The sequence below is a fragment of the Podarcis melisellensis genome, assembly GCF_964234715.1.
Source record: "Podarcis melisellensis genome assembly, chromosome: 5".
Classification (NCBI taxonomy): Eukaryota; Metazoa; Chordata; class Lepidosauria; order Squamata; family Lacertidae; genus Podarcis; species Podarcis melisellensis.
Genome location: NC_138537.1, coordinates 6,752,538 through 6,776,108, shown reverse-complemented (window position 1 = coordinate 6,776,108; position 23,571 = coordinate 6,752,538). Strand labels below are relative to the sequence as shown.

General features: G+C 41.5%; 1 protein-coding gene and 1 pseudogene across 2 annotated transcripts in view; one reads left to right on the top strand and one right to left on the bottom strand.

Annotated features, from left to right (window-relative positions):
• Window positions 1–23,571, top strand: part of LOC309370626 (cytochrome P450 2D28-like) — a 293,948-nt pseudogene that overhangs the window by 82,993 nt on the left and 187,384 nt on the right. The window lies entirely within an intron of this gene.
• On the bottom strand, window positions 3,376–23,418 carry LOC309369833 (cytochrome P450 2J5-like). Its single transcript, XM_081911184.1, has 9 exons — window positions 23,190–23,418; window positions 20,620–20,782; window positions 17,424–17,573; window positions 17,061–17,221; window positions 15,921–16,097; window positions 9,139–9,280; window positions 7,867–8,054; window positions 7,285–7,426; window positions 3,376–3,568 (listed from the first exon to the last, which is right to left on the bottom strand). The coding sequence occupies exons 1-9, from the start codon at window positions 23,343–23,345 to the stop codon at window positions 3,381–3,383; spliced, it is 1,467 nt and encodes a 488-aa protein (XP_081767310.1). The 5' UTR covers window positions 23,346–23,418; the 3' UTR covers window positions 3,376–3,380.

The window sequence follows — 23,571 nt, the reverse complement described above, 5'->3', positions numbered from 1 at the left end:
TTAAATATTTGTTTGTTTAGATTAGTCAGTATGCTGAAAAGTTTCAGCAAACAAACCCAATTCAGCCAATTTTTCCCACACCGTTTTTAAGGATATAATGTGTAATGCCAACCAGTTACTAGTTCTACTGGTTCCACCAGGCAGGATTTTTATTGAGGGTGAATTCTGCACCATATTCTTGACAAGAACATTCTGCTATGTTAGTGCTTCTGCAATGCTTCCCGAACACTCCCACATTATTGCTGTCTGGGGAAACTATACATATTGCAAAAGTGCAACATAAATAAGTCTGTGCATGTGTAGTTTTCAGTAGAAAGTTAAAGGATGTGATAGAATGGAAATGAAACTGTATGACCACCTCAAAATCTTTGCAGGCATAAATAGTATTGCAAATGGAGTTGGATGTAACCACCTTGAAATTGTTTCCCTGCCTGATGAATTTAGAAATTTTTTTTTTGCCATTGCCTGAAGTGTCCTGCTCCACTGACTATCGGTACTGATTGAAATAAAAAGAACATTCTTGGCAATACATTCATTTTTATTACTGATATCCTTCCCCACTTAAATGCATTGTAAACTTCATACAGGGAAGTTGCTTTGGCGAAAAATGGGACTCCACTGCGCCATCTGGTGTCATAGTGTTATAATGCATAGAAAGAGTCTAGTAGTCTAGTCCCTGGAGAAAACTATTACTTCCCTTGATCTGGACACTATATATCTGCTGATGCAGCCTAGAACAGCATTAGCTTTTTTGTAATTGCATCGCACTGCTGACTCATATTAAGCTTGTTGTCCACAGAAGACCTCAAGTGAAGGAGACAGTGTTGTTGCAGAGAGTTTCAGAAAAGCAAACTCTTTTACACCTTTATATTTTTTTTTCCAGCCCCAAAATTGTGAAACAGGAGACATGACAATGTCTTGCCAGCTTTCTGTACATGATAACGTGTTCAGGAGGAAGTTGCTTTGCAAAGGTGCTTTGCAAACTGCAAGCAGCAGGTTTCATTCAGCCCAGGGCAAATTCATTTGCTCCATATCTCCACCGTTCCCTGGTCAAGAATCCAAGGAGTTTTCTTGGAACACCCCCAACCCTGAAATTTCTATCCCAGAGATTGAACAGGTAGTAATCACCAATGATATGAGCTGAAAGAATAGCATTCTGATAAAAATTAAATGATCCACTTTTGCTGGAACACTTAACCAGATTGTGGACTCTTGTTCATTGAAGTTTTTCAGAAAAGATTGTTTGAGGAAGAAATGGGAATTTGCCTTCAACTATTATACTACTACCATTATACTACTACTACTGTGCTTTGGTTGGCATTCCCTGCATTACAGAGGGATGACTTGGACGACCCTCGGAGGTCTCTTTCTGCTCTGCAGTTGTTTTTTATTGTAGGGTGACAAGCAGAAGAAATTTGTCTGGATAAAAATCCAGTGTAAAAACAGTTGTGTGAGGTTTTTATGAAAGCATCAAAGGGGTGGAGGGAGAGGGGTAGGTTTCTGAGCCGAGAAACTTATTTAGAAAAGCTCATAAGATGCTGGAAGCAAGCAGTCAGAACTCCCCGTCCCCGGGAGACATTTGAACTGTAACCGTGTATGTGCAAACAGAAGGGGAAACGACAGGCCACCAGAGTTCCGGAGTACTGACCCAGAAACTGAATAGCTAGAGGAGGCCAACAACCTACCTCTTGGAAGACTGACTCCTGTGACTAAAGGATTAAAAGAGCAGCACTTACTGCTCTCTTTGTGAAAAGCACTGAGACACCACTTAGTGTGCTTTGGCATGCAGTTTTTTTGACTTCCCAGTCTTCGAGAGCAGGGAACGTTTGGCTTACTAACGAAAGGCTTATCAAGTGAAGGTGTTGTAAGTGAAAATTCACAGGTGTAAAGTGGAAACAAGCCACATATTCATAATTTTGAATTGGAAAATATCACCAATGAAAGTCCCCTGGGGGGGCGGGAGTAAACATTTAATGAACTGTAAAAAAAAAAGAGTAAAATTTAATGAACTAAACTTTGAGACTAAGTTGTGCCAGGAAGTTCAACAGACATGGATCAAGGGGTAAATCTGCAAAAAATATCTTTTACTGTGCTGAGTTGCTATTTTCTGGGATTGAGTTGCTATTTTCTGGCCATGACTGAGCCCATAACCTTTTTTAGCTATTTGTGATTTTAAAAAAAGTCTTACACATATAGTTGAAAATAAATCTTTACTTGTCAGGCTGGCAACAGTTAAACAACAAGCATTTTTTACATATAAATTCATGAGTGCAATATGTTTCTCTCCCTTGAGCCCAAGAGAGGGTTCTGACATGACAGCTTATACTCTAAATTCACTCTTCCCTCTCACCCACCCAACTGAATACTTTCAAAATGAGAGACTCATTCTGAGCAGGGCATGAGGAAATATGCAAAGAGTCTTTGCATGATTAAAATTCCAGGGTCAATTTCTAGCATTTCTGCTTAAAGGGTTGCAGGCCAAGATAGAAATATCTGCCCATCCTTATCCTGGAGAAGAGGAGGCTGAGAGGAGATATGAGAGCCACCTTCAAATATCTCAAGGGCTGAGATATTTTATTAACAAGCACACATGTACAGTATCCATAAAAGAAACTTAACATTCTTCAACTGGAGAAGCTGATAGCCTTGCTCTTAGGAGTCTACTCATCTTAAAGATACAACAACATAGCATGGGGAGGTGTTAAAAGGGGGCTGCAGAAGAGGGAGATAGGAGGAAGTGTGGGAATGTGTGTGTAAGGGAGAGCCAGTGTGGTGTAGTGGTTAAGAGTGGTAGTCTCATAATCTGGGGAACCGGGTTTGAGTCTCCGCTCCTCCACATGCAGCTGCTGGGTGACCTTGGGCCAGTCACACTTCTGTGAAGTCTCTCAGCCCCACTCACCTCACAGAGTGTTTGTTGTGGGGGAGGAAGGGAAAGGAGAATGTTAGCCGCTTTGAGACTCCTTAAAGGGAGTGAAAGGCGGGATATCAAATCCAAACTCTTCTTCTTCTTCTTCTTCATTTGAGAAAAGTAAGGGGAGGGAAGGAGAAAAGGGAGGAAGAGTAAGAATGGGGATGCAAAGGAAGTTGTCAAAAAGGAGGGAGTAAGGAGGCATTGGGAGAGGGATGAAGATGAAAGCAGGGGCATGAAAGGGCCTAAAGAAAAGAAGGAGATGGGGTGAAGGGGAAAAGAATGCAAAGCAGAGCTGCAAAAAAGGAGAGAAGTGGCTTCAGAAATGGAGCTGCGAAGGTGAAAAGAGACCTTAGTGGAGTGAGATGGGAAGGGAAGGAAGGGAAAATGCTAGGGGGTTCAAGTGTCAGGAGTGGCCAAGGGGTCATCGAGTGGAGGAAGTGGAGGGAGCTCCTAGTATTTTCCTATTTTCTTATGTGTTGCAGCGGGGAACAGCACAAAGTTTATAAGGATGGGGATGTGCTATAGTCCCTATTATAGCCTTTTGATTGAGCTCTTTGACTCCTTCTGGCAGCTGAAAACTGAATGCCCTCAGCAGGCTGGTCAGGAAGATGAATATTTCGATCTTTGCCATCTGCATTCCCAAACAAATGCGAGCCCCTGAGGAGGAGACAAGAGGAAGGCAGCAAGTGAGCAATTATTTACTTTCCCATGTCCATTGCTTTGTAGCTATAAGCATTCTGCATAACACTTTGGCAAAATAGACATGGTTAGGATAGGGAAAACATCAAGGCTGCTGTCAATTTTCTAGCCTGGTCAGTGCTAACCTTCCTTTCTTCCTGTTATACTTATATTTTATTCTGTAAAATCTCATATCAAGGAAGATACATTCAGGAAGAGGATGGATTGAAGATGAAGGGTCCTGTGGGAGGGGCAGGGCAGAGAGCATCTCCCAGGGCTAGAAGCCAGTGTAAGAAGGTCTAGCTCCCAGTGAGAACTGGGAGGGCTCACTTTTCTGTGTGCAGAATAAGGGTGAAGATTTATTTTTGATAGAGGACCTTGTAATTTCCTTTATTTCTTTTTGATCATTTCTTCCTTTCCTATTTTTTTTCTATTTTCCCTTTTAGATTAGCATGATTTTATTTTGTCTCACGTATAAAACTTTCAATAAAACTTGATTTTAAAAAATGAAAGGAAAACTTTGGTCAATTGCCCAAATCAGCAATGCAGAAAGGGGTTAAGACCATGGAGGAAACTCTCCTGCCAGGTTTACTTCACCTTGGTAGGAACTAGCATTGCTGCCTGAAGAGAAGTTGGGTGGCTTGCAGTGGTGATGTGTGACAGGGAACAGCACTATCCTGCTTCTGGCAGTGCTGCCTCTCTCAGGGACAGGGCAGGGGTGGCAAATGCAGGGAGGTCCAGCTGGTAAGTGATGGAGGCCCCATAGTTGTACGTGTACGTGAGTCCCAAGCAGGGCCGTAGCTAGAGGGTAGTGATATGGGTCCCAACTGGGGCGCAGAATCGGCTAAAAACATGTCACCTTCTCTTTCTCGCAGCCCTGCACCACAGCGCGTACGGAGGGGAAAGGAGCACAACGCGGCTCCGTCAGACAGCACATTCGCTTTCCCACCTCAGCTGGAACGGACCATTCGGAATCTCGGGCATAGGGGATCCTGCTGCTGCTGCAAATGCTGCCACCAGTAGCAGGACGTTGCTTGCCTCCCTGGCTGCTTAAGAGTGCTTCTCTCCCCTCCACCTTTCTCACTTTTTCACCCACCCCTCTGCCTTTCTCACTTCCTGGTTTTTGCACGACTTCTGAAGAATGCATGCTCCAATCGCATGGCTGAATCGTTACCTTTGGGTAGCAGCCAGGCAGGGCAGGGCGTTCACTTCAAGGGTGGACTGAGTGCTTGGATGGGGGACAAAAAGAAAGGGGGGGGGGAGAAACAGGCGGGAGTGGAGAGGAGAGAGTGGAGTTTTGCCTTGAGCATCAATTGTTAAGTTATTATGCTTCTGTGTGTGACTTCTGCGGACACGCACAAACACGCCCTTGCTCAAACTGGCTAACTTACAAATCAGCCCCATAATCTCCTCTCTGAAATGCAACATTCCAAGCAGGGAGGCTCATCGGCAATCCAGTAGCCTTTCTGAGAAAGGGAAAGGTTTGGTTTCTGACTGTAATCTATTTATATGGAATTGCACAGTGCAAACGGCAATGCCAGCTGTTTATGCTTTTCCTCATGTGATGTGAATTGAAATATTGTTTTGCAAGGTGGAATAGCACAGAGAAAGAGGGAAGGGGGAGTTCAACGCTTACAATTCGAGCTGAAAATAGGGTGGTAGTCAACTAAGCTTTACTCAGAGTAGTACCATTAAAATTAAGGACTATGACTAAGTGAGGTCCATTAATGTCAACAGTTGACCTTCTCTGAGCTGACTACTGTCCAGAGTTTCTTTCAGACGAATAGACTGTGATCCTGGGTCCTAGTATGGCTCCACGGAAGGTACACAACACCATTTCAATTCCCTGGTGAGCAGCAGCTTATACACCAGTTTCTGCTGTGTTAAGAGATGTTTATCCCCATATCAAAATACAGTCATGCCTCATTTTGCAGCCGGGATCCGTTCCAGAGCCCCAGCCACTAGCCGAAAGGATGCAGGGCAAAGTGCAGTGTCTGTGCACACGCGTGCAGCTGTTTGCACTTCTGTGCATGCATGAAGCACGATTTACCGCTTCTGCACATGTGCAAGCGGCAAACCCGGAAGTAACCCATTCTGGTACTTCCGGGTTTGCCGCGGACATTTGCCGCAATGGACGCTATTCAAGGCGGATGTTCGCAGAGGTATTACTGTAGCACTGAGAATATTTCTCACCAAGCCAGGAAGTGTAGCATCTTGTGAACATAGTTTCAATAAGTTAAAACTCATGCAAAACTACTTAAGATCATGTATGAGTGAAACCAGACTAACAAATCTAGCAATCCTGTCCATCGAGTATGAACTAGCATCAAAAAGAGACTTTGATGAAATTATTACTGAGTCTTCTTCGATTAAAGCTAGAAAAATAAAGTTCTAATCACATCAGACTTCATTGAGGAGATTCCTACTTGAAGCCAGAGTTGAATAAGAACTTCTAACGTGAATTGTGAATAATGTTAATAGTTTTCTTATTTATATCAACCAAATAACACAGATACTGTGAAAGCAATGCCATTTTACATCATATAGTATTATAATATAAAGTTATCATTGTGAAATAAATCAGTATGATATTTTTCTACATTTCATTTAGGCCTATCTGTATACTGTTTTACAACTTAATTACATTAAAAAAACTGTCAACTGCCATTTAAATGTCATTTGCTTTCCTGAAACCTTTTATTAAGACATAATAAATTAAATATTGTATTTTCTGGGAAAGAATTCAATACAAGGTGAAGTGTGTGAAGAATTGAATGGCACGGGTTGGGGTGGGGTGGAGGAGAGGTGGAAAGAAGAGCTAATTTGTCTGCGGCTAGGGAGCGCACTGATCACTGCAGATGGTGACAGCAGCCACGAAATTAAAAGATGCATGCTTCTTGGGAGAAAAGCAATGACAAACCTAGACAGCATCTTGAAAAATAGAGACATCACCTTGCCAACAAAGGTCTGTATAGTAAAAGCTATGGTTTTCCCAGTAGTGATGTATGGAAGTGAAAGCTGGACCAGAAAGAAGGCTGATTGCCGAAGAATTGATGCTTTTGAGTTAGGAGGAGGAGACTCTTGAGAGTCCCAGGGACTGCAAGAAGAACAAACCTATCCATACTTAAGGAAATCAGCCCTGAGTGCTCACTGGAAGGACAGAGCCTGAAGCTGAGGCTCCAATATTTTGGCCACCTCATGAGAAGAGAAGAATCCCTGGAAAAGACGCTGATGTTGGGAAAGATTGAGGGCACAAGGAGAAGGGGGATGACAGAGGACAAGATGGTTGGATAGTGTTCTTGAAGCTACCAGCATGAGTTTGACCAAACTGTGGGAGGCAGTGGAAGACAGAAGTGCCAGGCGTGCTCTGGTCCATGGGGTCACGAAGAGTCGGACACGACTAAATGACTGAACAACAACAACAACAACAACAACAAGGGAGCACAATCTGGACAGTTTTGTCAGGGGCGCAGGTTCACCTAGCTATGGCTCTGGTCCCAAGCCACCAACCTAGAGATCCCCTTAGCTTGCCAGTGCCTTGCCCCATTCTGCTGACCAGTAGTGCCACTCCAGCTAGAAAGGTGCTCCTTCTGCTCCGGCCCACTCCCTCCTGTGCTGCAGCTGATGTTATTTCCTGGAAGCAGACCAGTAAGCACATCTACAGATCACAACATAGCTTGGTCTTCTGCATTTACCTGCACCAAATGGCAGATATTCTTCTCTGTTCACGAATTGTCCATCCTTGTCCAAAAAATGATTTGGGTTGAACTCTGCAGGTGTCTCCCATCGTGTTGGATCAAGAAGAACAGACCGCAAATCGGTAATAATCATAGCCCCCTGCAAATAAGAAACAAGTGACTTGGAATGCATTCATATCAATACTTTTTTTTTTTGTTGTCCCACACTATCCCAAGACTAATCATTGCAGAGACTGATCTGAATTATTAAGTATTATTATTATTATTATTATTATTATTATTATTATTATTATTTTGTTGGGTGGCTTTGTATTCATCACTGTAAAAACTTTCTGTACAGGCAGGAACACAAGAGGACTACCCCCACCTCTTTTAAAATGAAAGCTCACAAGCAGGCTGAGACCTCTGGCCACTACATGCTTCTCCCCTGCCACAATTGCCCCATGGAATGGCACTTGCCCTTCAGATTTTTGACTAGACAGGAAGTTCCTGTACGACTGGCTGCATCTCTCAATATGAAACCTTTTGCTGCTCTTTGTTCTTGGGCTATAGGAGTGCAGCTGTATCATACTGTTATACCTTGGGAATGAGAAAACCACGCAGCTTGAAATCCTTTGTACATTGCCTAGGGAACCCCAAAAAACTGACATATTTAAAGCGCTGCATTTCATGAATCACAGCATTGGTGTAGGGCAGTTTCTTCTTATCTTGATAGCAGATTGAGTGAGCAGAACCTATGACATCTTCTATTTCCTTGTGCATTTTATCTGAAGAGAATGATGGAAACAGAAGGTTTATTGTTAATACTGCATTTTATTTCAGTTGGACATTTATTTCCCTTGAACATATTCCATAAATCTCTGTGAATGAGTCCCAGGTTCTTGCATTCAAAGCCCACCTCGCCCTCCAAAGAGTTTAAGTCAGTCTATATGGTCCATCCCCGCTTAGATCCCAGGTAAGAAAAGGTTGAAAGTGAAGCTCATCTCAGTAGTTTCTGGTTGCCAGAACTGTATGGATTTGCTGAAGGGCTGGGGTCAAAGACTGTCAAAGACTGTCATATATTCATTCTCCACCCCCAGCCCTCAATATTTCCTGTTTACTTACACTGGCATGCTTTCGATCTGCTACGTTGGCAGAAGCTGGAACAGAGCAACAGGAGCTGACCTGTCTTATGGATTCGAACTGCCAACCTTCTAATCAGCAATCCCTAGAGGCTCAGTGCTTTAGATCAAAGTGCCACCCGCATCCCTCATATAATGGAGCATGGAGAGGCAGGAATGAGGCTCAGTTACTTATTTCACAGCAGGGGCATTTTTGTACATTTGCTGCATAAAGAAACTGCTAGCAGATTTGCAAAACAAAACAGGTTGGGGTATGGTATCAAACTGGAGGGGGGAATGTGTTGATTCCTGCATTGCAGGGGGTTGTATTAGAAGACCCTTAGGGTCCCTTCCAACCCTATTATTGTAGTCTTCCTAATGACAAATGACAGAGCATTGCCATTAAGCTCATCTCCAACCATCAACTTCCTAGAGACATTTTATTCTGTTACTTGACTATTCTGCTCATTCAGTGAATTTAGGGCAAGGCCCATGATTTCCCCCCAGTCCCAACTTTCTGGGCATTTTACTTTTTTCCTTCTGTTAATTATAGGTTCTAGAAACTATGTAGGAAAATGTTGGTGGGAAAAATATATTTCCAGACATGAAAGTCAAAAACATTTAGTTTATTTCAATATCGTTTACCTTCCATGATTTACATCATAAACTCTTAACTCTTTCCAATATGAAACCTTTAAAGAACTATGCTCCACCCTAGTGGTCAAGAGAAGCCCTGGCTCTTCTCCCTCACCTTGGATATCTGGATGACTTGCCAGGAGGAGAAGTGCCCATTTCAGAGAACACCTAGTTGTGTCCGACCCTCCTAAAAAGAGGTCAAAAATGCACTGGGCCAAGTTTTCTTCATCGTAGGTGGACTCTGGGTCATTCCTGCTCTGGTGTTGAAAATGGGGAAAGTGACATGTCATTTACATGCATTACATTCTGTCCTTCAGCACTTTATCTTCTTTCCCCCACTTATTACCATACCACCCACACATGCTTCATGAGAGGTGGGGTGTCCTCTTATAGTGCCTAAGGTGAAATGGGAAGCTGCTGCCACCCCCCCTTACTGTTGCTGCCCTCACTCGCTGGATCATCACCTTTTCGTGGTGAGTGGGCTTGCACATTCCTATGACCCTTGTGAGTGAAGCCATTGGGAATCTCGTACTCCCAGCAGGGTCACCCAAGGCAGTAAGGTCAAAGGGGAGGAGCTAGACAAAGAATGATCCAAGAAGTCATCAACGGCAGAACAGGCGGGTGATAAGAAGTGGTATGTTACAACGGAATTTACCGGTAGCCATGACAACTCATGCCATCAGAACAGAGCTTTACTGCAAAGACTGTTCATTGGTTAGTGTGCACTGATCTACAGACATAAAACAAATTCATGTACAGGCGTCTTCCAAAAAACCCATCCCAAACCCAAACACCCAAAGTTCCATGGTGATCAGCATATGGTTACAGGGGCAGGATTGTGAAATCTGGAAGCCCTTAGTCATGAAACAGCACATGGGCGGTGGATACAGATTCATTCATTCTGACTCAAGGAACAAGGCAGTTGAGCAGCTTGGCAGCTGTATACATGACTGAGCAGCCCTTTTTAGGATCTACTCTGCTCACTCCAAAATGGGGGAGGGGCTAGAAAAGGTGCCCTATACAAAGTCTGCCTCTCTTTTTCCCTGACTGGATTACCACGCCCAGTGGGGTCACCACCCAGCGGTGGTAAAAGACAATTGAACTTTGGAACATGGAATATATGGACAGATATAACACAGATAATGAGCATCCTGAACACAGAACTGCCATCATTGCAAGAGAGATTTGACGTTTTAACATCAATACTGCAGTGCTTCAAGAGACTCAAAGAGCAGGCAAGGGACAACTGAAGGAAGAAAAAGGAGGCTACACATTCTTCTGGAAAGGTCTATCTGAACAAGAATGTCAAATACATGAGGTAGGCTTCGCTATCAAAAACAATCTTTGTAAAGCTCCTGTCAGAAGTCCCTACCAGACTTCTGGTAAACTCACCAAAAACCAACAGGCTACTATTACCAACACACTCGTTTGACAGAAAAATAAATTTAAAACTTCATGGAGGCATCCTCGGTCCACTCTTAGACTATGTTATTGTCTGTGCTAAAGATTTCCATTATGTGCTCCTTACCAGAGCTATGACGAGTGCCAACAAATGCTGGACAGATCACCGACGTTCCACGATGGCTATCAAGATTATACCTCAACACAGGCTTCAAAAAGGAAACCAAGGTGCAAAATGAACACTCAAGCCCTTCAAGATCCCATTAACCAGGATTGCTTCCAAACAACTCTCTTTTTAAAAAATATTTTTATTAGGAATTTCAACATAACATTTTATCAAAAATACATCATCCTTATTCCCCCCCCCCATTTTCCCTCCCCCCTCCCCAAAACGAAAAAACCCACCCCCCACCCACCCTGACTTCCCTCAGCTCCTCTCTCTGGTTTTTCAGCACATAATATCTCTGCATGTTATAAAATTGTAGATATCCTTAATTTATCTATCTATATATTACCAATAAAAGGGTTGTGAATGCTTCTTCAAAACCTGCCAAGGAGTCCAGTTCATTTTCTTATTTCTTTAAGTACTTTGTAAAGGGTTCCCATTCTTCTTTAAAATCACAGCTGTCCTTATCATATAGTTTGTATGTCAATTTCACCAGTTCTGCGTAATCCATCAGTTTCTTTTGCCACAGTTCTTTGGTCAGGATTTCTTCATTCTTCCATCCTTGTGCTATTAAGACTCTTGCCGCTGTTGTCCCATACATGAAGATGTTTTTCAATTTCCTTGGCAGGTCTTTTCCTACAATTCCTAACAAAAATGCTTCAGGCTTTTTTATAAATGTTAATTGGAACATTTTCTTCAACTCATTGTATATCATTTCCCAGAATTTTTAAAATTTTGCTACAATCCCACTACATATGGTAAAAAGTCCCTTCTTTTTGCTTACATTTCCAACACATATTTGAACTAGTTTTATACATTCTTCCTATCTGCACTCGTGTTACATATCATCTATACATCATTTTCATGTAATTTTCTTTCAGCAAAGAGCAATCTGTATATTTTGAATCAGTTTTCCACAATCTTTCCCAAACTTCAAGCATTATTTTGTGTTCTATATCTTGTGTCCATTTAATCATAACTGATTTCACCTCTTCATTTTTTGTTTCCCATTGTAGCAGAATGCTATATGCACCTTTCACCAGCTTCACCTTCCCTTCTACAACTTCCTTTTGGAATCTTGATGTTGTATAGCTAAATCCTTTCTTATTGTCTTCTTTGTATATTTCATGTAGTTGCCAATAGTGTAGCCAACTCTGAAAGTGGTCTTCTATTTCCTCATAATCTCTTAGTTTCCATTTTCCTTCTTGATGCTTTAGCAAATCAACATACGTAAAGCACTTTCCTTTCTTTCCAAGTGGTTTGAGCAGTAAAGCTTCATGTTGTGAAAGCCACCAAGGGGTCTTCTGTTCTAACAAATCTTTATATCTCTCCCATACTCTCATTCATGATTTCCTAATTATATAGTTTTAGAAACTTTTATGAACCTTCCTCTTCCCATACCATAAGTATGTGTGCCAGCCAAATCTATTGTCATGTCCTTCCAATTCTAATGCTTCTTGCTTTTCCAACTTCATCCAGTCCTTAATCCATACCAGGCATGCAGCTTCATAATACAATTTAAGGTCTGGGAGGGCAAAACCGCCTCTATCTTTTATGTCTGTAAGTATCTTATATTTTATCCTTGGCCTTTTGCCCCCCCCCCCATAAACTTAGAAATTTCCTTCTGCCATTTTTTAAAACATTCATCTTTCACAATTACTGGGACTGATTGGAAGGGGAATAGCATTTTTGGCAGCACATTCATTTTAACCACCACTCTTTTTCCTAACAGTGAGAGATTCATTCTACTCCATATTTCTAAATTTCTTTTTATCTCAAGCCAATTTTTTTCATAATTTTCTTTGCATAAGTCTATATTTCTTGATGTTAGCCATATCCCTAAATATTTAACCTTTTTATGGACATCTATCTCAGTGTTTTGCTCCAATTCCATTTTTTCTTCTTCCTTCAAGTTTTTAACTGGTAGTTTTGTTTTATTCCTGTTTAATTTAAATCCTGCCACTTCCCCAAATTTTTGAATCTGCTTCCAAACAACTCTTAAGGACCATCTGCTTTCAGAATTCCCTGATAACATCGAGGAACACTGGACCAAGCTAAAAACATCCATTATTGCAGCCTGTGAACAAAGTATCGGATAGCAAACCAAGAAACACGAGGACTGGTTTGATGAGAAAGACAGTGAGATTGAACACATGATTGACAAGAAAAGGAAGGCCTTTCAGATCTGACAAAGAGACAGAAACTGTGCCACTAAGAAAAAAAACCTATGCCAACGCTAAGGCTGAGGTTCAAAGAAGAACCAGAGAACTAAAAAACACCTGGTGGATTAAAAAAAGCTCAAGAGATCCAGCGCTTAGCTGACACTCATGATGCACAGAATTTCTTTAAAGCCACAAAGACCATGTATGGGCCAATAAATCATGGCATATGCCCTCTATGCTCAGCAGACAGTACCACAATTCTAAAAGATAAAGAAGCTACTGCACTGGAAAGAACATTATCAACATCTCCTTAACCGCACCTCCCCCATAGCTGCTGAGGTCCTCTCACAAATTCTGCAAAAACAAGTTAGAGATGGACTGTCCTTCTGAAGATTGGCTGCCCAGATAAATTTGTGAACAACATTTGGCCATTTGGCTCCTCCATGATAATATGACAGCCACAATCAAGGATAACAATGGCTCTCAGAGTGAACCATTCACAGCGGGATCAGGTGTTAAACAGGGTTGTGTTATTGCCCCAACACTATTCATTATTTTCATTGCCATGATCCTACACTTTGTTGAAGGGAAACTCCCCACCAGAGTAGATATCATATATTAAACAGATGGAAAGCCATTTAATCTGAGCAGGCTGAAGATCACCAGTGTTGAACCAATGATTATTCAACATCAACTTCATTGGACTGGTCATGTTGTGCGGATGCCTGATGATCGTTTTCCAAAGCAACTACTTTATTCCAAACTAAAAATGGAAAGTGTAATGCTGGTGGTCAACAAAAGAGGTTTAAAGACTGTCTTAAGGCAATTTTTTTTTAAATGTAGCATTAACACCAACAATTAGGAAACACTTGCCTGTGAGCACTCCAGTTGGAGAACAGCCTTTACCAAAGGTGTCGTGGGCTTTGAAGATACTCAAACTCAGGACACAAGGGAGAAACCTGCTAAGAGGAAGGCATGCTTGGCAAATCCACACCAGGATCATCTCCCTTCTGGAAACCAATGTCTCCACTGTGGAAGGACGTGTGAATCCAGAATTGGCCTCCACAGTGACTTGAGGACTCATTGTTAAAACCGTGTTTATGGAAGACAATCTTGGCTACGAGTGATCACCAAAGATGAAGAAGAAATCCTGTTGTTGCTGCTGCCTGCTTTACCTGGGTTGCACAATAGTGTCCACAAAGTTGCAACAACAGGGGGCTCGGTGAGATCTTGAAAGATTTTGGTGAAATCTTGCCAGAAGCTGCCCCCTTTGCTTCTCCACTAGCAGCTGGCTAGGCAGCACACCCCCAGAGATGCCTCCTGTTGGCATTCCACTGCCCAAGGCAGCTGTCACAGCCTGCCTCATGGGTGGACTGGCCCTGTGCTTCATAGCTGGTTATGAAAAGAAACCCACACACACTTTCCTGTATTTACAGCGGTAGCTGCTAGTGCCTTTACCTATTCACAAGTATTCTGTGCATCCTAATAACACCAAAAACAGTTAGTAACAAGTAATAAGCAATGTTACCATAAGTATGTTTGTTAATAAAAACTATTTCCTCGCATAAGGGTCATGCCTTAGTTTTTCACCACATAATTGTCACAACTCCCTTTTTTGAAAAGAATAATTGGCATAAAAATGTGACAATTATGTGGTGAAATATGGCACTTCCCACTAAACATATTTAACCATTCTTTTGTCACCATAATAAGCATTGTTCAAAGAGGGAAAGATGAAAATATATTTTGTCCTTTCTAGTATATGAAGATGGATGAGAAGGGATTTGAAGTCATAGTTTAGTTTAAGAATATTTTGTTTTGGATTTTCTGTTTTCTCAGTCCACATTTGAATGTCAGATAAACATCAATCCAAAAAATGCTCCAAAGCAAGACCCCACAATACACTAAAGTTTCCACTCCTTTACACTCACATTTCCTAGACATTTCTGTAGATGCTTATGGATGGATGAGCAACTAAATTGACTATGAGAAATATTTGGAGGAAACTCAATGCGATTTTCAACTGAGATTCGGGGAAAAAAGACACAGTGGTACCTCGGTTTTCGAACAGCTTAGTTCCTGAACAACTTGGAACTTGAATGCTGCAAACCTGGAAGTCAATGTTTCGGTTTGTGAACTTTGCTTCGGAAGCTGAATGTGCTCCTGAGCTTCCATTTTCACTGTTGCGCTGCTAATTTGTGCCCCCTCCCCATTGTAATCAAAGCCTTCCATTTCTGATTGAGGTGTTCTGAGGTGATATTTGGAGCTTATATTTAGTGCTTTTATTTTTGCTTTTTTAACGTTTTTGTTTGTGTGGCCTTTTCATTTTTGTGACTTTAGCTTGTTCTTCATTTTATGATTGATTGATTGATTGTGTGACTACGGAAATGGATAAAAACCCACCATCCAAACAATGACTATCATCAGCGCAGGTAAGAAAGAATTTTAATTTTAATTTTTATCTTCCACAATACTGTTTTGTTTATTTTATAGTACAGTACAGTGATTACTGCATTCATTTTATTAATCAATGGCCTCATTAGATAGTAAAATTCACGTTAAATTGCTGTTTTAGAGGTTGTTTATAAAAGACTGGAATGGATTAATTCATTTTCCATTACTTTCTATGGGAAAGCATGCCTCAGTTTTGGAACACTTTGATTTTGGAACAGACTTCTGGAACGGATTAAGTTGGGAAACCAAGGTACCACTGTACTGGTTTCCAGGCAAGGGATTACATATAACAGGGAATATAATGATTCCTTGAATGAGCTGCCTACAGTTTTGAAGCAGATACTCATTTGCATTCACATTTGTACATGACAATATCTATCCTTTCCTAGCTATTTTAGTAGATGCCTATGGAAGGATGTCAACTCACTTTAGCAATTAAAATGATTATGAGGGAATGGGGGGGAGAGAGATATTGGTGTCCTGGCAAGAGATTAGTATTCACTTATTTTTATTTTTTAATTTTTTATTAAAGATTTCAACATAACAATTCATCAAAAACATATCATCCTCATTCCCCCCCTATTTTCCCCTCCCCAAAAAGAAAACCAGCCCTCCCACCCCCAGACTTCCCTCAGCTCCTCTCCCTGTTCACTCATAACATGGAATATAATGATTCCTTGGATGAGCAGCATTCGGTTTCAAGTAGATACTTACTTTTTCCATCTGAAGTAGATAGAAATCAATGAAATCCTGTGGCTCATACAGAGACTGATTCTCCTTATGCTTCTCTATCTCCTCCTTTGCAAATGAACGCACCATCTCCACGCAAGAGAAAACCTTCTTGTGGGGCCCTGGGAGATGTTTCATGAGCCATGGGAGCATTTCACAAAGCTAAAGGAAAGATAGCAGAAATGCTGCCATTACCATGAGGAAGCTTGGTCACACCGTTTGTGCTTTGGATTAGCACTTTAAAAAACATGATCTGCATTCTTCTTCAGGGCCAGCATATTAGTTTGAGTCTCACTAAGAAGAAGGAAGGTGTCTATAGCTTCTCTGGAATCCCACAATGATTGGATTCTCTGATTTATCCCTAGCTGAAAATGTGAAAGAAAACTATGGCTCAAAATATTTTTCCAGCTCCCAGGCATAATTCTAAAACTGGGCACAATCACAGGACCTCTCCTGGAACAAGTTAGTGCCCTTTTGTGGCAGGTGGGGGTGGGTGGAGAATAGGGATGGGGGGAAATTCAAGTAAGTTTCATGAGTACCTTTTTTTTTTTTACAGATTAGGAATGGATGTAGAAATGTGGAGAACTGAACTTAAATTTGAGGAAAGGGTTTAAGTGATCATACAGAAGGGGGCTCCTTTCCTCAGCAATAGCGATAGTGCTTGAGTTGCTGGTCTCTCTTTCATTAAAAAAAAATTCCAGCCAAGTGGTGGCTGCAGGGGCCTCACCATGGACGCCATCATGATTGCCACTGCTAGGTGGATATAGAGTAGACACATTTAGTTTTTCATGATGGCAACAAAACTATGTAATTCCCTTCTCGAGAAGATTATTTTGTTCACCTCTCTTCCCCTTGGTGGGCTCTCGATGACCTGTTCTGAAGGTCATTGTTCCATTTTTGTCCCATCTTCCCTCCAAAGAGTCTCCTGTGGTGGACAAAGTCTTCTTTTGTTGCTGTTTTGTGCGTGTTTTTTTATCTCAATGATAATCATGAGCAATGGATCAGGCTGTGAGATAGCCCTTATCTCAGATCAATTTAAACCTGATCTCACTTCTCAGAATACTGATTTGTGGTTATTAAAGCCCTTGGGAGACCTGTTTGGCAGGAATGGAAATAACTACTCACAGCATAACCAAAGCTACATGCAAATTGTAGGGGAAAATCTATGGCTTCTATCAGCTTCTGGAGCCTTTCATCTTCAAGAGCAAACCGGTGCCCAAAAGCCACAGCACATATCACGTTGGAGACTGAAGTAGCGATGGGCATGGAGGGGTCAAGTGGCTGTCCTGCAAAATAAAGTTATACTAATGTTAGCTCAGCTGGTCCAGTTCATACTGAGAGTGGGGTTTCATGGTGGCCAAGAGAAACTGCTGGGATCTCCATTAGGAACCAATAAAAACATATCACATTCCTTTCTAAAATGGACAGAGGTAGAACACAAATATATCTCCATATGCCAGCTCAGCACCATCACTTAGCATCACATACCCTTTGAACGTGCAAAAACCTCCACGAGCTGATGGGCCTCCTCTGCTACTTGCTGCTCCATGCCTTTCTTTTCCCGCCACAGCTTCTGCAGAGTGACTACAACAAAGTGTCTCTGTTGCCTCCAGGTGTGACCATTTGATAATCCAATACCTATGGAAAATCAGTGAGAAAAAACAACAATCATACCTCGGGTTAAAGTCGCTTCGGGTTAAATCTTTTCAGGTTGCCTCCCATGGCGACCCGGAAGTAACAGAACAGGTTACTTCAGGGTTTCGCCGCTCGCACATGCGCAGATGCTCAGAATGACGTCACACGCATGTGCACTTTACAGTATCAGCAAAAAGTGAGATTTCTCGACAGCTCTACCATTTTGATTTTTGAAGAGAAAACTGGTATCGGATACAGTGTGATGTCGACAAGTTTAGATTTTTCCATGGAAGGCCGTCACGATCAAATTTCACTTCTCATTTGGGAGACAAATGGATGACAGGTGTTGTAGAAGGATAAAGGACTTAACTTGATTCTGGCCACCCTAACCTGGTGAGTCAGTTTCTCAGCCAGAGCAACAGACCACACCAGAGCATATCATCAGTCTACTGAAAGCCCTGCTGTACAGTGTCAACATTTAGCTTTTTGTAAGCAAGCATTTATCAGCAAAATAGATGCTTTGATTCACCAATTATTCCTAGCAAAGCTAAGAAGGGAGTTGTGTTTATGTAAACAGTGGTGATTTCTGCAACAAATAGTGAACTTGCAGGTATCACCTGAGTTTTCTCAGAATGTTAAATACTAACAGTAAATTCAAATAACAAACCCAATTCAGTTAAGGGACTTCCATGAAGAAAGATGGCTGACTAAATGTCTACTGCTGACACTCCACTGACAGAGATGATTATGTGGTGATTAATGATAGCCAGGATATAAATCTACCAATTGAACTTTCACTTGGAAAGCAAGCTATCTGCTGGCACAAAAAGAGGCAATTATTAACAGGAAGAAAACAAAATAAAAATAATGTTTTTATTATGTGCAACTAAGAAATATTCTAAACTGCTAAGGTTGTTCCGATGGTTAAGAATTCTCATTTTATATTACTTTTAACTTCTTCGCCCCTTTGGTGTTAATGCCAACTGCAAAGTGAAATTTACCTCTCTGATTGTGGGAACGAATATGCTCCTCTATTAAGGAGACAGATGCAGGTTTTCAAGGCAGACTGTTAAGGTGGAGAGTGAGTTGTTATTAAGACATCAGTATGGTATAAAACTGGGTGTAAAATAATAAATATACAACAAGTAATTAACTATGGATTATTTTTTAATATTGTATATGACTACAGTGCAGAGATTCCTGTTTAAATAGAAATGAAGGATTTGTTTTTTAAAAAAAAACATGGAGAAATGGTTGGAATTTTGGGGGAGTTAAAGTCACCATACTGGAATGGAGGAAGACTATAGGGTACACACTTCAAGGTGATATCTGGCTGGTGAAAGACCCTGTGTGAGAGGCAGAGAAGGAAAGATCTCCCAGGGAGGGAGACTGGGGGAAGAAAGGGAAGCACCCAGGTGAGAGCTGGGAGGGTCCACTCTCTTCTGTGTGAGACAAGAGTTAAGATCTACCTTTGAGACAGGGCTTGGCATTTCTTTCTCTCTTTTACTTTTGTTTGTTTGTTTGTTTGTTTAGTGTTGCTGAAAAGTTTCAATAAAAAGTATGGAAAACCAAACAAACCCAATTCAGCCAATTTTTCGACACTGTTTTTAAGGATATAATGTGTGGTGTCAACCAGTTACTACTTCTACTGGTCCAACTAGACAGGTTTGGGGTTTTTTACTGAGGGTGAATTCTGCACCATATTTTTGACAAGACATAATGCATCAATGGTGGATATATTCTGCTTTGTTAATTCTTCTGCAACCCTGCCTGAACACTACTGCATTATTTCTGTCTGGGGAAACGATCTATATTACATCAAAAGTGGGACAAAGATAAGTTTGTGCATTTGTAGTTTTTAGCAGAAAGTTAAAGGATGTGATAGGGACGCGGGAGGCGCTGTGGGTAAAACCTCAGTGCCTAGGACTTGCCGATCGCATGGTCGGCAGTTTGAATCCCCGCAGCGGGGTGAGCTCCCGTCGTTCGGTCCCATCTCCTGCCCACTTAGCAGTTCGAAAGCACCCTTAAGTGCAAGTAGATAAATAGGTACTGCTTTATAGCGGGAAGGTAAAAAGCGTTTCCGTGTGGTGCGCTGGTTCAGACTCGCCAGAGCAGCTTCATCACGCTGGCCACGTGACCTGGAAGTGTCTCCGGACACCACTGCCCCCCCGGCCTCTTAAGCGAGATGGGCGTGCAACCCCAGAGTCGGACACGACTGGCCCGTACGAGCAGGGGTACCTTTACCTTTAAAGGATGTGATAGAATGGAAATGAAACTGTATGATCACCTCAAAATCTTTGCAGGCATAAATAGTATTGACAATGGAATTGGATATAACCACCTTGAAAGTACGATGAGCACAAATCATTATGAATGTGCAAGTAATTTCGTGGTCCCCGAGAGGGGGCAATGACAATAAATATATTATTATTATTATTATTATTATTTAAAAAAACGTTTTCTGGGGGAGCCCTTAGCACCAGTAATAAACTGTGGAGTTAGTGAAAGGAATTATTGGGCAGGCCAGCCCCACAGTAACTCACATGGTGGCCCTGGTGGAGGATAATCTGACTTACTTAGGCCCCGGGACCTCTAAACTATGATTATTCATAGTTTAAACTGTTTTTATATCTCTGTATGTTGCCTTGAGACAAAAATGCAAGAAGCAATTCATAATTTATAATGATGATAGTAACTATGTGATTGCAAAGTTCACATGTTATATTTGCCACATGAGTCCATGCCCAAATCATGTTGGAAGAGCTTGTTGAGAGAAGCAGTGTATTGTGTTTCTTAGAGATGTCATAATCAATCAAATCTTCACACGTGCTGAAGCCAGGTTTTCATGCACCCAAATGAATGTGTCATTTGATAGCATGAGGACTAGCCACTCTGAATGACCTCAACCCCTAGGTCGTAGCTCCTAGGTAATGCATTTCCCATTGCGTGCAGCAGTAATAGAGAACCTTTGTTCTGTTTTTCTGGACAGCCCTTTAAATGTTTCATCTTCAGAAAATACAAGTAGAAATTTTTATTCTTCACTACTTACCCTTTCCTTTTATCAGAGTCCTAAGTAAAGGAGTCTCTGGTCGCTCATCTAATTCTTCAGAGTGGTCAATGAGCGCTTCTTTCACTACTTGGAATCCAGACAGTACTACAATGGGTAGATTTCCTAACCATATGGTGTAAATATTTCCATGTTGCTTTCCCAGCTACCATTTGGTTCAAAAGAGAAGAGAGGAATGAAGTGTTCAAAAAACACAGTTGGATATTTCAACTTAACACGAGAACGTCATCCTCCCTCATCTCTGCAGTTTCTCACTATGTGCAGTTCATTTGCTAACATCTTTTCCCTTCCTCCTCCTCCTCCTCCCCTTCCTTCCTCCCTCCCTCCCTCCCATAATTGCAACCCATTTGTTTTGCTCCCTCTGAGCCATGTTGCCTCTGCCTAGGATCAGAGCAGCAGAGACACTTCATAGTAACCAGCCCTCCTGCGACAGACAAGAAGATTCACAAGTCATTGCCAGAAAATGATTTTGCCACAATCTTTGTGTGTGCAGGGATGTGGAAACTGTAGCCCACTAGATGCTTTTGAACTAGAACTCCCACCATCCCTGACCACGGTGGTTGGGCAGATGGGCATTGTAGTCCAAAACATCTGGAGGGTCTGACAAAGAGTAAATGCTTGCGGAGGGGGCAATGGAAAGGTGCCTGTTCTGTTTGTCTCTTGTCTTCTCTAGTTACACGTGAGCTACTGCTGAGAAAGGCTGATGTGCTCCTGCTTCATTGCCAATTGAACTTGTTGCCGTTCCATCTGTTAGAAGGGGAGTATTACCTGGAGATTAGCACTTACTGTAGGCTTGCAATACATAGGGAAAATTCCTGACATGTCCTGACAGGAATCGGCAAAATGTCAGGGAACACCCAGATGCATGGCAGCCCAATGGAAAAAGCTCAACAATTTCCTAAAAAATGGCAACCCTAGTTTACCGTAGAGATCCTTTAAAAAGATTTTGGTGTTTTAGTTTATAATTTGTTTTTTATAAGTGCTTCTGGTTTGAGTGAAAAAGATTGAATAGGGCATGGAGGTTAGTACCTGTTGAGAGGCTGCTGTGAATGAATGCTGTGGTCTGTCTTTTTTCTGTAATAATATTTTATTCTTTTTTCATATAGAAAGTTACATTTGTTAACCTTGGTAACCTCAAGGTAAGATTACTTGCACTGTGTTGTACATAGGGCTGCCTCTGAAGACAGTTCGGAAACTTCAGCTAGTGCAGAATTCAGTGGCCAGGTTGCTCACTGGAACAAGAGCATATTACATCGCTCCTGGTCCGGCTGCACCAGCTACCAATTAGTTCCTGGACCCAATTCAAAGTGCTGGTTTTGACCTAGAAAGCCTTAAATGGCTCAGAACCACAATACCTCAAGGACCGCCTCTTTCGATATGATCTTACCCAGACCCTGAAATCATCTTCTGAGGCCCTTCCTTGTGTTCCTCCTCCATAAGAGGTCCAGAGGGTGGCAACACAAGAATGGACCTGCTCTGCAGTGACTCCCCATCTGTGGAATTCTCTCGCCAGGGAGTTCACCTGGCAAAACCTTCCTTTTTAACTAGGCCTTTGGTTGATTTCATTGACATCCTATGCCCTTTTAAAATGTGGTTCTTTTTTGTGGCGGGGGGGGGGCTGTTATTGAGTGGTTAATAATAATAATATTAACAAAGAATTGGAACATATAAATTTTCCATATAGAAAGTTACATTTGTTACTCAACAATTATACAGTGGTACCTCGAGTTACATATGCTTCAGGTTACATACGCTTCAGGTTACAGACTCTGCTAACCTAGAAATAGTACCTCGGATGAAGAACTTGGCTTCAGGATGAGAACAGAAATCGTGCTCTGGCGGCACGGCAGCAGCAGCAGGCCCCATTAGCTAAAGTGGTGCTTCAGGTTAAGAACTGTTTCAGGTTAAGAATGGACCTCCGGAACGAATTACGTATTAACCCGAGGTACCACTATATTCCAATTCAACAAAACAAGTGATTTCCCACTCACCCAATATCAATGTTTATAACTCGAATTACATACAATTGCATTTTAAAGTTCCATCTTATCTAATTTCATCCTCTCCAACATGTTTCTTAATATATTCTGCTGTTTTCTTACACTTTAAACCCCGCTGTGGTCATTGCATATGGGAAATAACTTTTTATATAGGCTGCAAATGTTTTCTAATCTTCTTTAAAAGATTCTAAATTTGTATCTTTTATCAATTTTTGCCATCTCTGCATATTCCAAGATTTTCACAAACCATTCTTCCTTTGAGGGTGTTCTCTCCTCCTTCCTCAGTTTAACAGCATACAATAAATATTTTTGATTTGTAGTTTTTAATGCGCATTTTCAACTTTTATATGGTTTTGTGCTTTTCAATATTAATAATAATACTATTTACACTATTACTATTTTTTGTATTGCTTACAGCTTCTGACAACGGAGGCTTATGGCATTTACCATTTTAACCCATGCCATCGTTGAAGCTGAAATATCACAATTGTTGGGGGAAATAGATAAAACAATTGCTGGCATCAGACTGAGTTATTACTAAGCAATAAGTACCTGAATGAGAGTATTTTCATCAATCTTGAATCCAAACCTCCATATGGCTCCAATGAGAGGAAGCTGGAGAAGTCCTGGAGGATAATGCCTGCGTGACCAGAGCTGTTTCAGGTAGTGCAGAATCAGAAGAGCAATCAAAAGTGGCCAAATCTCCATCCTTCTCTTGCTGTCTCTTTCTCCTTATTTTTTTCTAGGTTGCCTGGTCAGGGTCAACTCTCTTTCTCTAAGGAGTTTTCCTTTCGTCAAAGCCATCAGCAGTGTTCTCTGTTTTTATATGCTCAGTACTTAAAAACAATTAAGCAATAAGGGGAGCAACAATGGGTGCAACACCATTTGTAAGTAGACTTGGAATGTGATACAACCAAACACTAGTACAATCAAT